General features: G+C 35.8%; 1 protein-coding gene across 1 annotated transcript; it reads right to left on the bottom strand.

The window, feature by feature from the left end:
• Positions 1-1,744: 1,744 nt before the first annotated feature.
• Positions 1,745-12,809, bottom strand: eda2r (ectodysplasin A2 receptor). The gene is given in 9 exon segments (XM_059548070.1): positions 1,745-2,448; positions 2,959-4,036; positions 7,075-7,179; positions 7,288-7,311; positions 7,314-7,454; positions 10,022-10,110; positions 10,368-10,546; positions 11,502-11,592; positions 12,646-12,809. Coding segments are annotated over 7 exon segments (981 nt in total). The 5' UTR covers positions 11,586-11,592; positions 12,646-12,809; the 3' UTR covers positions 1,745-2,448; positions 2,959-3,677.
• Positions 12,810-15,533: the final 2,724 nt, after the last annotated feature.

Genomic DNA, 15,533 nt, shown 5'->3' with positions numbered 1-15,533 from the left:
TGATATATTCTCTGTTTTTATTTCTTATTTATTTTATTTCTTCAGCATGATAGACAGATTGGTTCTACTTTAAAGTAAACCATTTGCTTTCCAAATGTGAAAATCATGTTAGAAAACAAGTAAATCCCATATAACCATTTAACATTGGATTATACGTTTTTACTGGATTATGTTTCGAAGGCCCAGCTCCCGTATTTAGTTTTTCTCGAGCTTTATTGTAAATGTAAATACACATACAAATATCTGAGAAGACAGAACTTTCTGTGTTTACAAATGAATACATCTTTGTATGAGTTTTTCTTTCAGTGAAGCTTGAGCATTTTTCAGTTTGATATATAAAAGGTTAAAGGTCGACCTTTTATTTTAGATTTTTTTTTTATTCCCAAATTATTGTTTAATGTATGTTTTAAACATTGAATTTGTGACACCTTTACTGATGCAAATTAAATTCAACAAAATAAATGTGACATTAGCTCAATAAAAAATGTAGAAAAACAATTTATTTGATTACTGATTTATTTGAATACTGATTTACTGATTAAGAGAACATTCACCTAAACAAAGTAGAAAAAAAACCTACTGATGAAAAATGCAGCTTTTTTCAAAACATGACTCTATAAATATTTATCACAACAAATATGCTAAATATACAGAAAAGAAATTAGCACCATTTTACACTAGAAAAATTACATATTAATGCTAAAATATTAAAGCTATTATATTAGCTTTATAAATGAAAAGCAATAGTTATCTAAGGTGCAGAAAGATGAGCAATTGCTTTAAATGCCTTTTTGCATACAGTCCATTTTGAAGGTCATTGCTATGCTTCATTTTCAGCAACTTAAAATTCCAACTCCTAAACTACTCAGGAAATAGCTCTAACAAACCTTTTTAATGCACTTCAATGTCACCTGAATAAAATGGGAGAAGAATGTATCATAATCTTCATTGCAGAATTATTAATTATTATGTTTCCCAATTTTCCCAGCTCCTGCATACCTAACTAGCCTTCTACCACGTTACAATCACGCTCTCTAAGGTCACAAAACGCTGGACTTTTGGTAGTTCCTAGGATAGCAAAGTCCACTAAAGGAGGTAGAGCTTTTTCACATTTGGCTCCCAAACTCTGGAATAGCCTTCCTGATAATGTTCGGGGTTCAGACACACTCTCTCTGTTTAAATCTAGATTAAAAACACATCTCTTTCGCCAAGCATTTGAATAATGTATCTTAAATTGTGAGTATAGTTGTATCTGATCAAATGTGCATTCTTATTCTTTAGCTTGGGTTAAACTAATAAATTTTACTTTGTTGGAACAGCAGCTATGCTAATGATGTTTCTATTTGTTTCTCTGTTTTGCCACGGGAGGATTTACACAAGCTCCAGTCTGGATCCAGAACCCCTGAGAAGAGATGATGCTGACCCTCAGAGGACCCCAGATGATGCTAACCCTGAATCAACAACAGAACTAACAAATATTGCTACAAGTGTGACTGCATCATATAATAATTATTAATTATTAATAATATTAATAATGTTCATCATCTGGCTGACTACGACTTGTATAAATTTTTCTACAAATCCTGTCATACGTGCACAAACTGACAGTCACCACTTATAAGCTATTACTAAATATTGTAGAAACATAATTTTCTGTAAAGTTGCTTTGTAACGATTTTTTATTGTAAAAAGCGCTATACAAATAAACTTGAATTGAATTGAATTATTATTTTTGTATAGCCAAATATCCTATGCAATATTGTATAACTGTACAGTTTTTGTGTCATCCCACCTGCATCTGTCCACCAAACCACCTCAAAAACATCTTTGTGTATTCACTGACACACCTGCTGACTAAAGTGCTGGCGCCAGCGCACACAAATAACACTTTTATTGACAATAGTGCTCGCTCCTCAGGCAACTAACTGCAGTCTTCTTCAAAGAACTGTAATACGTGTGTTTTAAGACAGGTTTACACACGCTGGTTGTAATAAGGTTAAATTATGTTTTTAGGAATATTGAAAACATCATGTCCTCTGTGCAGTTAATTTACTGTATACGTAAAAGGTTATGTAGCCTACTTGAATTTGTGTAACCGAGTTATTGGATAAATACTGTAATATTCTGCCAAAATACTGAATCTTGGAATATTCTGTGTGTGTATAAAATTAAACAGGAGCACAGGTCCTTTATCACATTGCCGAAATAGTTTAGCTCAACTGTTGCACTGCTGTAAAATAAAAAGATAAAGTGGGAAATCTGAACTGAAGCCCCATTCACACAGTATGCTAATTTTGGAAAATTGCCAATGTGCCTTCTGTTTGAACACAAACGCGTCCCAGGATTGATCCCAGGAATGAACCCGGGATGTGGACTTAACATTGCCAGAATCAGTCCCCATGTCGTGCCCAATTTGACAAAAATGTGGAAATAATTTGGGGGTTTTATCTTTTTATAATTATGTCCCCCCGAGGTGGTGATGCAGCCATGACAGAGCATTTTTCTTCTAAAAATTCAACAGACCGGAGTCAGTTTTTCCAGTCCACTCATAACATTAAGATGATGTATTTCAAGACATTTGTCAGGTTTTTGTCCTTAAAACTCTCTAATCTAGTTATAAATGCAGTTATGTGAGAGAAAGAAAAAGAGGGCGATTAAGTGTGTGATCAACCAGAGTCTGTGCGTCTCTCATCAGTGTTCAGCAGCAGCATTTATACTAATAGCAAAACAGTTTATCTGCTTCAAGAACAGCACAGTTATTACCTCGTTAGTTAGCAATGACAAGTAGCCTTTACTAATAATATTGTCTGAGCAGCACTGACAACACACATGTAGAACTTGTGTCTCTCTCTGTGTGTATGTGTGTGTGTGTGTGTGCGCGAGTGTGTGTCTGTACTGTCTGTGTGCGCGTTAGTAAGGAAGAGAGAGCAGAAGGATAAGAGTATGTGCTTTCCATACATAATAAAACTAAATAATTTGGTGTGTTATCATTCTTGCTGTTGTAAGTCAGGACTTTTGGAATAATTGAAATCATTTGAGGAAGTGATATGGACATGTAATGTGGTCAAGCACTTCCTGGAACTACATTTACTGTGCGGTTCCCAGAAAATAATTTCACACCATTTATTCACCCTCATGTCTTTCCAGCTGTTATACTTTCACTGAATAAATTATTTTTATGATTTTAAAAGCAGCACTTGTAAGGTTTGAGGTGAAATTAAATGAATTTGTTTTCCATTCCAGTTACCCACTTTTCAAAATAATGTATTGATTTTAAACCGTAACATTAAAATGACTACATTTTGATTAGTCGACTTGTATTTCCAAAGTGGAGTAGCAGCAGCAGGTCAATGAATCATGTACTCTACCAAATGTGTGAAGTGTCATAACTGAAAAAATGGAAACTCTCTGCCTCTGTCCTGTTAATGCCCTTTTGTGCTCATAAAAACCTGTTTCTCACATTGCAGAAATGCCAAACAGCAGTAACACACTTGCTTCACTTAATAGTTTGTACTGAGTGTGTATGTTGTGTCCTTAAGTAACTCATTACCATGATCATACGTTTGCTTCTGTGATCTCTCTTCACGTTAACAATCTCCTTTTCCACATTCCCCTCTTGCGTTCTACTCTCCAGGTCCTGCAGCATCAGGCCTGGGGGCACTATGGGATATTTCTGGCTATGAAGGTCCTAATGTCTGGAGCTCTGGGGCATTGGAGAGATGCTGAAGGTCCAGTTCAGTGCACTTTTCCGGAGCATGAAGCCCCCAGGCTGTCCGCTGCTCTACGGCACAGCAGGGCCTCACTGTATACTGTCCTCCTACAAGAGTGAGAATGACATGCTGTCTGGAAAGGGCAGAGTCTGAAGAAGAACCTTCAGGTGTTTCTGTTGCCTGCATGATGACTCCTGTTGCAGGATCAGTGCAGGCCAAGCTTCGCACCAGAGGAAGAACCTCACACCCATTCAGGCCAAGATCAGACGTCGTGGTGGTGGTGATGTCATCAAGAGTGCAGGGATCCTTCAATAGCAGGCAAGGATCTTAGAGGACACAGACCAAATGAGTCAGGCGCACAATCATTGCATCTCTTTCTTACTCTTTTTTAAATACATCACTGATATACTGTAATAAGCACATATGATTTTGGTGCTGTTTCTTAATATACAGTATAATATGTGTGGGCTGCACCAATAAGGAATAATCTTAAATCTAGATTAAATTAAGGTTTATCCAATAATTCTGTTGAAACCATCTTTAAAAACCTTGTTTAAAAATAAACAACTTTACATTTAAAGCACCTTTTGACCCTGGATTTAATTTATATTTAAAATAGATGAATTTTAATCCTGTTGCTCCAAAACTTTAAACATAAATTTAAATCTCAATAAGGGAGCAACTTTTAATTTACAGGGCCCTATTTTAACGATCTAAACACAAAGTGTAAAGCGCACGGCGTAGGTGCACTCAGGGCGTGTCCAAATCCACTTTTGCTACTTTAACGACGGAAAAACGGTCCGTGTGCCGGGGCGCATTTTTGGAATGGGTTGTCCCTATTCTCTTAATAAGCAATGGTTGTAACGTTCAATAAACCAATCAGAGTGTCATCTCCCATTCCCTTTAAGAGCGAGATGCGCTCGCGCAATGGTGGATCACTATTTACATGACGGAATTTGTTGGCTGAAAAGCTGAAAGCTTCTCAAGCGAAGAAACCGATTTTCTCGTGCGCGAAGTTAAAGTGTGCGAGCAGATTATCTACGGGACAAGCAGATTAAATAAAAAAATATTGCACCATTGACTTTAGACTTTAGACCAGGTTTGAGTTGGTCTATGGCGCAGTCTATTTTCAGCTCCTTAAAATAGCAATGTGCCAGCAATCCGCCTGAACACACCTCTTTTTTAGACCTGCACGCCCATGGGCGTACAAATGGGCGCAAATGCATTAGTTAATTAAACGATGTAGCACTGGACGGGAAAATGCGAACGACGCCAGACTGAAACCAGCAAACACACTTGCCTTGCATCGCATTGCACCGGGTTTATGATAGGGCCCACAGTTTTTGAATGTTCATTATTAGAGGATTAAATGACAGTGCACATACAATTACAGAATGTGGCAGATTAAACAAAAACAGAAACAGTGGGTGTTTCATCAGGTCTCAGAGAGGTGTTTATTGCTAGTAAAAAATGAAGATTGAACCCAGCAGTTCTCAGATTCAGACAAAGGATAGGAGGAAAATTTGTAACATTAAACAGCAGCAGTGATGATGAGGTGAGCACCAGTCATTGCTGCTGATAAACCCTGATCAACAAATCCTTCATTAGCTCTAAACTTTGCTTAATTAAATCCTTGTCGTGCAATCCACCCTATGTCTCACCCTCTTCTAAAAAATATCTCAACATACATAAAACATAACATTACATCAATATTAAATTGAGCTCATTTGTACCATTGGTAGATTATTTAATTTAATGAACACACAGCCATAGGTCAGAATTGTTGTTAATTATAATATATTAAAGGTGATTTGTACCAACAAGGGTGTATAGATGTAAACCTTCTTATTTTTAAACAAGGTTTAAAGATTGGTGTAACAGAATTATTGGATAAACTTTGATTTAATCTAGATTTAAGATTAATCCTTATTGGTGCAACCCAACTTAAATTTCAGTTTGGTTTTCACCAAAACTGTCATATACCTCCAGAGCACTTGGAATATACAGCATTTGTTGTATGGGACTATTCTGTGATACTTTTTAATCTTTTTTAACAACTCGTAAGACTGTCAATCTCAGGCATTGTTCTGTCAGTTGACGTAGAGAAACTGTAAGAAACTCCAAATACTTTGCATAGCCTTCCTAAAGCGCAAGCAGCAGATTCAGTTCTTTTCACTGCTTTATTGCACTTAATAACTATAAAGTGCGTCCCACTCTTTTTCTCATTCATGCATGTTTCCTTGTCACTAAAGGTGTATAAAAATGATCATTTCTTTCAGTGAAAATGATCATTTTTACGACTATTGGACCTATTTGGTGCAAATACCTTTGCAGACTTCATAAACTAACCTAAAAAATATAACATAAAAATCTGAAACTGCATTTTAAAGGACTCCTTTAAAGGTAATTTCAGTGCAGAACAACATAGACAGATGATATAGTTTATTTATAATGGGATAACACTGATAATTACTGTCAGCACCAGGCTCCTATTAGAAACACCATACTGTCATGTTAAGACATTTGTTTTTTTAAACTAAGTTTGGTTAAAATTTCTCAATGGTAGTTTAAAAAACACATTTTTTACCATGTCAAAAACAGCTCTTTTCAGAGCAAGCTGTTTTGTAGCATTTTCCTTTAAATGTTAATGAGCTCTGCTGACTCTGCCCCTCTCTTCTGAGCCGCTCTCAGAGAGACTGTTTACTTTAGCTACATTCATCATGAAACTTGCTAACTAGCACATTATAAGGAAAGGCGATTTTCAAAGATTCATTAGAAAAACCTTACACTCACTTCTTCTGTAGGTGAAGCTGGATCACGAATAATTTGCACAAACACAGATATATGTATGTAGATCAGGGGCGTATTCTCTTCAAAAACAAATATAACATTAATCCACTGTCTTCAGCGGCTCAGATGTCGGGAGTAAATGGCAACTGCTGTAATCATTATTACATCCAACAAAAAAAAAACTCAATCACTTAGGAGACATTCTTGTCTACATCTGCTCTGGCGTTGAAACAAAGGCGGACTGATGACAGCTCATTCCGGTAAAACGCCATTCCAGTCCTTGCTAAAACGCTACTGTCAATCAAACTATCGTGGGAGGGGCCTGTCACACAGACAGGCATCTTGAGATCAGCTCGATTTTAAAGAGGGGTAAAGATTTGAGCAGAATAAAAAATTTAAAAAACCACTGGATGGATTTTTATCATTACAGGGTGGTTGTATACACACACCTTTGAATCTCTTTTTGAAGGTGACAATTTGCTTTGTGGTGTACAGGCAGCATTGCTTATTTTTACATCACATCCCATTGTGTCTGTAATCAAGTTGTAATTCACAGCCTGTCATACACACTTACTTGATGTGTCCACTTCTGCATTCTGCATCACTGTGTGTAAGGTTATTAAGGGAACCAAAGCTGTGTCACTGTCTTGGTGACTGTTACTGACAGGTGATAAACAACCTGAGAGTAAAGGTTGAATGAAATGTGAGTTAACATTTATGTTTTAAGACACACCTAGTGGTTAGTGGATTACTTTTGTATGTATATGGAGTGCATGTATATTCATACATTTGCATGTCTTCCTGAGTGAAGCCGTGTCTGGTAGGTGATACACACAATAGCAAATAGGACGGTTGTTAATACAGCTGTTGCGGCACAAGCGGTAACTTTGGAAGATACATTTTGGATGGGAGGTGCTGAGGTCTGGACTTTTGTCGCACCAGTCACTTCTCCTCCTGAAAACAGAAGAATCAGTTAGACCACATACTACCAAGATCAACTTTTATTCATAAATGCAGTCCTTATTTACGCTTTCTTTCTTTTGGTAAACAGGCAATTCAATATTTTTTTTAATTCTTTTTTCATGGGGTAATTCAGTTTTTTATGTTTCAGGTCTCTTTACTTTGTTAGTAAAATAGTAAAAAAAAAAAAAAAAACGTTAACCTGGCTGATTTATATGAATTGCTCAGCTTGATTTGTGCAACAGACACTGAAAAAAATTTAATGGTCAAAATAACTATTTGTTTAAAGATTCAGTTATCAAGTTCAAATCACTGATTCAGTGATCCAGTAGCTCACTGGAGAGTAAGATTATTCATCATAACTAGATTTCATTACACAAAATGTATGGCTGCCTAAGAATTAGAATATAACACATATAAGTCCAATTAACTACTTGTATGGTGCCATTTTTGGTGCTTAACAAGCATGATCACAATCATCATATTCTTCAAAAAATTCTGCTTATTGTTCCACTGAAAATCAACATGATAGGGGTTAGGAATGACATGAGAGTGAATAAATCATGACTGAATTTTCTTGTCTATGTAAACACAATCGACAGATTCCAAAGATTTTTCAAAGAAGCAGTACACATCAACAACTAAATGGTCATGAATCTATAGCTCTGTAAATATCAATGATTCTCACTTTTAAAAGCACAACTACTGCTGCTGCCTTATTCTGTTGCTTCCCTTGCTTTTTAAACATCCCTCTTCCTGTTGCTGGCAGTGTATCTGATCAGCAGAATGCTAAAAACCTCAATCCATGATGGAGTGGGTTTAGGGAGGATCGACCCTCAGTCCATGCTGAGCACTTTCAAAGAGCATTGACTGATCCATGCTGGATAAATACCTCCCCTCTTACTTCACCCGTAATAATGTTGAGAGAATAAAGAGAACAGAGATAAAACAGTGAGAAAAGAAGGAGTAAAAACTGAAGCACAGTTAAGAGCATTAAAGCATGGAAAGAATGAGTGCATGCCGGGGTAAAGAGAGTAGCACAACTCTGAGAGGATGAAAACGTGAAGGAAGTGTGCCTTTATGTATGAAATAAAACGGTGAATGTGTATGCACATATTTACAATATAGTAACATGGGTTTGAGTTTCAAGGTTGTGGAAATCTTTATTATAGTCCGTCTTAAAGTGATAATTCAAAAAAAAAAAAAAATAATAATAATAATAATAATAATAAAACAATAATTCTCATCATTCTCAAGTCATCATTTACTAATGCTCTCATGATGTTCCAAGCATGTTTGACTTTCTTTCTTCTGTAGATCAAAAAGGAGGCAACTGGGTATCTGAATTCAGTTATGTAATGGCAGTGAATCTGTGACCACTTTGTCGCTAGATTTGGGGATTTTGTTTTTCCAAAAAAGCGACTAGCGACAAATCTAGTGACTTTTTGGACAATCATTATTTCTCTGAGACTCTCTGGTGCTGCCGTACGAGCGCGAGGTCTCTCTTTCCCAGTGCAAGCCTCTCTCTCTGCTTCTGCTGTGTTCAGCGAGCGCAGAGAAGAGCAGCACTTTCAGTAAAGAAAAAAAGATATTCTGTTGCTTCTAACTCTATTTTACAAGCAAGTATAGCCGACATCAGTCACAGCACAACCACTGACTTTATCGTATGTGTATTTGATTTCATTAGTGCAGATTAATGTTCGAAAGCTGGTTATGTACCACGTTTCAGTCATTATAATATTCATTCCGTTGTCTGACAACAGAAACATTAAAATATAGTAATAAAAACTGTTTTATTGAGAATTAAATTAAATGGCTGAATTAAATGCAGAATGTGAGCATAGAGAGGCAATATAATACGACGCACTTACGTCATAAATATGCTAATTAGCACATGACGTCACGAATTAAAATGTTTCAAAACATCCCCCCCTCTGTTTTTTTCATCGCACCCTGTGTGTATCATATTTTATTCCATTTAATTTTATATCATAGTAAAAATCAAATGCCGTTTTACTGGTTATGTATAAAGTAACATCTTTTTTTTGTCAATAACACACAGCAGCCGTGAAAATACAGATTTTTTTTTTCATTTTGCAAACACTCTAAACAAATATGTTGTTTTCTGTTTCTTAAACAAAATTAAAGTTTCTAATTTGTCTTTATTTCTTTTTAAGTAGAAAACCAAGTGACCAGAATAAAGTACATAGACCATAGATTGGCTTCCAAAGTATTGTAGTCCATACTATGGTCCCTGGCTCCCATCAACTGTGTAGTTACATTCTTCAAAACATCTTTTTTGGGTTCAGCAGAAGAAAGAAATGTATACAGGTTTGGAATTACATGAAGGTGAGTAAATGATGACAGAATTTTTGTGTGAACCTTCCCTTTAACGTGGGTGCTGAAAAAAAATGGGCTGCTTGCGCTCTGCTTATGGGGCAGTCAAATATAATACAATTTGTTCAAAAACAGATGGATGAAGCATAACAGAACTGAACAGAACACAGTGCTCAGACTTAAGTCATGTTGGTGTAAGTTGTATTTTTCAGTATGGTACTCACGGTTACACTGTATGTTTCTGAAGGGGACTGGGCCACATGGAAGGCATTCTAAATCTTCTAGTCCATCCAGTCGCATTTTGGTGTAGAAACTGCAATAAAAAAAAATTAAAAAGGGGGGATTTGGTTTGAAAACCAGGATACAGGTGTGTGTGAGTCTATAAAGTTTTGGGATGTTGTATGCTATCATTAGTGTTTGGGTTGATCACAATTATCAGCTGTACAAATCAGGTTGCATAAAGGTTGTTTTGTGTGTGTGTGTGTGTGTGTGTGTGTGTGTGTGTGTGTGTGTGTGTGTGTGTGTGTGTGTGTGTGTGTGTGTGTGAGTGAGTGAGTGAGAAAGTCTTACCCAGGGAGGCAGTTTCCACACACTGTGTTGTCTGTGTGTGTGCAGCGCTTGATTTGGTGTCTATTGAGTCTCCGGCAGTTCTGGCACAGTGCACAAGGGTGAGAGCCCCAGTCTTCCTTTAACCACCGAACGTCACATACGCCACACACAGCTGACACGCCTGCACCATAACCACAGTCCTAACAGCCCACACACACACAATCATATTCAGTAACATGATACTGTAAGTACACTGGATGTTAAAGTTTTCTGAGAACGCAGCTTATGTAACCTAGCTCTGTTTGTAAGTCATTTAAGGTCATGTGTAAGCCTCTGGTGGCAGGAATGGGATACTACAGCATGTTTACACAGTCCACAAATTGGGGCTCTCTTTGGACATTTTTAACCTTATGTCATCATATAGATTTTCATGTACATAAAACAGACCTAAGAGAGACATTCAAATTTTTTAACAAAATAAAAATAAAAAAGGTAAAATTACATCTAAAAATAGTTATAAACCAAAGACAATTACAATTTTACATTTTCAAAATTGCTAATTATTTGAAAGTCACATTATCAATATATATATATATATATATATATATATATATATATATATATATATATATATATATATATATATATATATCTATGGGTTTATATAAATATATTATAATATATTACAAAATATTTTTTTTTCAAATGAATAAAATCAATATTGAAAAATAATATTAAAATATTGATAATGTATCTATTAAAGATTAGAAATTAGAAATAGAATGAAGGACTGGTTTTATCCTTAGGTTGTATGTCAAGGAATACTAACCCGTAAGTCCAGCAGTTACTACAAAATTAAACATCTGAATAATCAAATGTTTAAAAAAATAACAACATGATTATATTCTATCTCACAAAGTCAATCAACAGGTGTTGATGACTTTGACTGCAGGGGTTCATCTTCATGCGTTTAAACATAAGTGCCAGTTAATTATAGGTGTTGTCTTCTTCACACAGCCTCTGGGCTTCTCAAATGTTGATTAATAAAGTGAATGACTTTTCAAATGTTTGATTTAAGGTAATACTGAAATTTTGGATACACAGCAGAGCATTTTTCTTGCTCACTCGCACTCAATCTCGCTCTCTTTCTCTCACCTCTTTGAGCTCTTGGCCAGGTGGACATTGTGGGCATTTGTGGCATTGACCGGTGTGGTAATACTCGTCCATCGAGCAATCCATTCCATATCTAAGAGAAGCAGAAACAAAGAGTTAAAACATATAGCATGCAAACACAGGCTTACAATAAACACAAATCCTCAATTCAAAATTATGAGGCCTGTATGTAAAATAATACATGCTGCTTAAGTTATGTTAACTGTTAATTGGTAAACAGTAAGTTACCTTAACAAATTAAAGGGGAAATGTGTAAATTATCTTAAATTTATGTGTAATTTTACTGTAAAATACTCTAAAATGTATGATTTTTGTAAAAAAAAAAAACTATTAGTTACCATATAATTTATGGTAAAATTAAAATAAATAATAATAAAAGGTAAAGGGACATTCACAGAAGGCCCTTAATGATACTTCACATATTATTATATTTAATTACATTATTATAAAATTACATTATTACCTTACATAAATTATAAAAATTACAATTCTTGTTTTTGTTATCAGTAGTGTTAAGATCGTATTACATTTTCTGTTATTCAGGTAATGTTTATTGCATTATTTTAGTCTTGAGTGTGACCCTGTGCACTGTCTATACATAAGTATTGGCAATATAATGTTAAAGTTCACTAAACATTTTATATATTAGACAATCATTTCAGAGTCGTATTAATAAATGGAAGTCACTATCTAAGAGAGTTTTAGATCAGCATCTGTTAAAAAAATAGTTGTGCTTAATTGCAGTCCGTTTTATCGTGTATAGTGATTTATCATAGAAGGAAACAGAAAAGACAAAAGAGGAAAATAGTTTCATGCAATATAGGTTATAGTCAGCTATTTAGGTTCGTTTCAATAATAAAGATTAATGTCCATCCATTCTCGATCTGAGAACACAGAGAAACAGAGAGAGCGAGAGCACACATTGAGGTGCCATCTAATACAAAAATACCTACGTTAAATGATCTGTTGGGAATAATCTAATATAAAATCCAAGAAAGGTGGTCAAATTGAACTAAGTAGGGCGCACTGCTACGATTGAAAAGTACAGCAGAGAGCAGTGCACCGGCTACTACATCATGAATCTCCTTTAAAGTCGCATATTAGGGACAATTTCATCCACACTTACATTGCGCAAGGGACAATCTCGGCAGTCACTTAATTCTCTGTCCTATTAAAGTAACTGTCTCCTGTGGCTTTGGTTAAATTCGGTTCAGTTTAGCTTGGGGTTGAAGTTGACTGGCACATCTGGCCAGTTGAGTATATTTACGCGCGGGGACGCGCAGGCATGGCAGGTATTTGTACGATAATTTTTACCCCTGTACGATGTACGATCAATAATGAAAAAAATCCCGTAATGTACGATAATTTCAGAATTTTATGAAAATTTAAATGATGGTAGTTGCAGTTATAGGGCTTCTTTACTCATACACGAAATTGGCTCATTACAGACACTAAATGCGTTCGTGTGCACCCGAGGGTGTGTTAAGAATGCAGGAGAGTGCCCTGCTTTAAAGCCTAGTTGCGGTCCAAGACAGCAAGAACTTCTTCAACATCTGGCAACACGCAGGATTCCGATAACAGCGGCTCAGATGTGGAGTTAACTGCACCACGCAGAAACAGCTAAATTCCTTCTTCACTGGATGCGACAAAGCAAGTGTTAAAAATAATTTTAATATGATTTAATATGCGCTGCGACGCAGACAGTCACTGAAAATAATGGGATAGTATTTTGTCTCACTGCTTCCGTCCAACAATACGCCTTATCTATTGTGGTAATTTGCAGGTCGTGTCAAAATGTTGTTGGTTTAGAATAGATAAATAACATTTTTGACTCGTGTACGATAATTTTCTTCCAAATACGATAATTTTGAACTTCTGGTACGATACTTGGACATTTCCAATCGGCAACACTGCCCCGACATGTTCTCACTTCTGTGACACAGATCCGCAGCAGCCGAAGAAGCCGAGATGCTCGAGCTCCCACGGCCACGGTCAAAGTCCATTTCATTGAGAAATACTCTTGAATGGAAATTGTGATTCCAAAAGATTTCTCACAAAAAAGTGAATGTGAATCTTTAATAAAACATTTTGTTTGGATAGCTTGTTTATTTATACTACTGTGGCGTAGTAGCTTCTGTTTGTCAACCACAAGCAGTCGTAATATAAATATATAACGTGTATAGGCTATATATAAAACCGTATAATTTATATATATATATATATATATATATATATATATATATATATATATATATATATATATATATATATATATATATATATATATATATATATATAAATAAATAAGTTTTCCCCCTTCAAATAGCTAAGCTATGTTCAAAGAGCTTTTCATCTTTTTAATTACGAATTCAACGGTTAACTCGCTGCAGCAACCTCTTAAGGACACAAGGGGGCAATAATAAATTGACCTACGAAGTTGACTCAACCCTTACATAACTTAATAAGACATATAGCACAATTCATTTAACATTCAGTTAATTTTCATATTTAATTGTAGATCATAACATTATATCACATTACAGTACATTGTATTATATTGCATTCCATTATTAGATTGCATCACACTAAGCTTAGCGCTGCAGCTGCAGCTCAGTGATCTTGGCACTAAGCCTACTACATCAGGCCATGTTTGCTATGCCTATTCGACCCGACTGAGAATACAAGGTATCAAATTTATTTACAATTATCAAACACACAAGCTATTATGAAATTGTTAAGTGCAACTGTTAAGTGAAACATTTTTGTTTAAGTGATTGTGGCTTGTTGATGAAAAGATCTGAAAAGACTGTTTGTGTGTGTGTGTGTGTGTGTGTGAGTGAGGGAGGGAGGGAGGGAGTAGGAGGGCACTGTAGCCTTGCATAGCAGTCATAGTAGTTTTGGCAAAGGAAGAAAAAACAGATAAAAACAGAAAGTGGGAGAGAGTGCATGGAGGAGTATTTTTATATTTTGTCAGGGTTATTGTGTCTGAACTGGACCAGGTCTGAACTTTTGTATGGGTTGTTTTGTCCCTTAACCGATCTTAAGCAATTCAAATTACAGATTGGCAGGATGTTATATTAACAGAACAGTTTCACAGATAGTTGGTCATTGTTGTCCTGCTGTCGTGGACGTCCATGTGTTCACCTCATCCCTGAATCTTATCTCAGCCCATTCCTGTCCTCTTCCACTTCACACACATCCTTATCAGAAGCGTAGACTTGCTTTGACCTCTAAAAAGACGCACGTGTATGTGTTTTGACGTCAAACTTCATATTTAAGTCTGAGACAGATGTTGTTCTAAGAAGGTGCCCCAGACAAAGTCTGTAATGACGAACTTCAGACCAAGGCAAAAAAATACAGTGTGACTGATTAACGCAAAGAAAGTTCTTTTGTAGATATATCAAAATATAACTCAAATGCTTGAATTTTAGGATCATGCCTAAATGTGTCTGTCTGAGTGTGTAAGTTGGAGTTTGAAGGCCGTAGAGCAGAGCCATACTCAGGAATAGTTCAGATAAGAACACTTCAACCACCTGGAGAGAGAGAGACACCTAAAGACATAGTTCTGCACATTAACTATTAGTACAGTTACAAGGGCATATTAAAATATGAGTGGTTTGAATAGAAAAGCTAATTTATCTTTGATGACAGTAGTTGATATGGCCTCAGGGACATATCTGTGCACCTGCTGTTGACAGAGGAAAAACTATGAAAAGTGGCATATGAACCCCTAAAAACATCAGCATTACTCTCAGAACTAGAGTCTGCCTCGAGGGATTTGCCTTAGACCGGCAGTGAAAACATAATGAGCAAAACAATGTAAAACAAAGGAGGACATTAAAGAAAGCATACTTTTGTTTCATTCACATATATTTTTAGTTTTACTCAAATTACTTCCAAACTTGATTTGCTTTCACAAAAGCTGAATGAATGTGTAAAGAAAATGAAGATGTGTCTTGGTATGTATGTCCATACTTGACATTCATACTAGACTTTTGTCCATACTAGACTTTC

The sequence above is a fragment of the Carassius carassius genome, chromosome 4, assembly GCF_963082965.1.
Source record: "Carassius carassius chromosome 4, fCarCar2.1, whole genome shotgun sequence".
Taxonomy (NCBI): Eukaryota; Metazoa; Chordata; class Actinopteri; order Cypriniformes; family Cyprinidae; genus Carassius; species Carassius carassius.
Note: the sequence above shows the minus strand (reverse complement) of the source record. Positions and strands in the feature narration are given on the sequence as shown.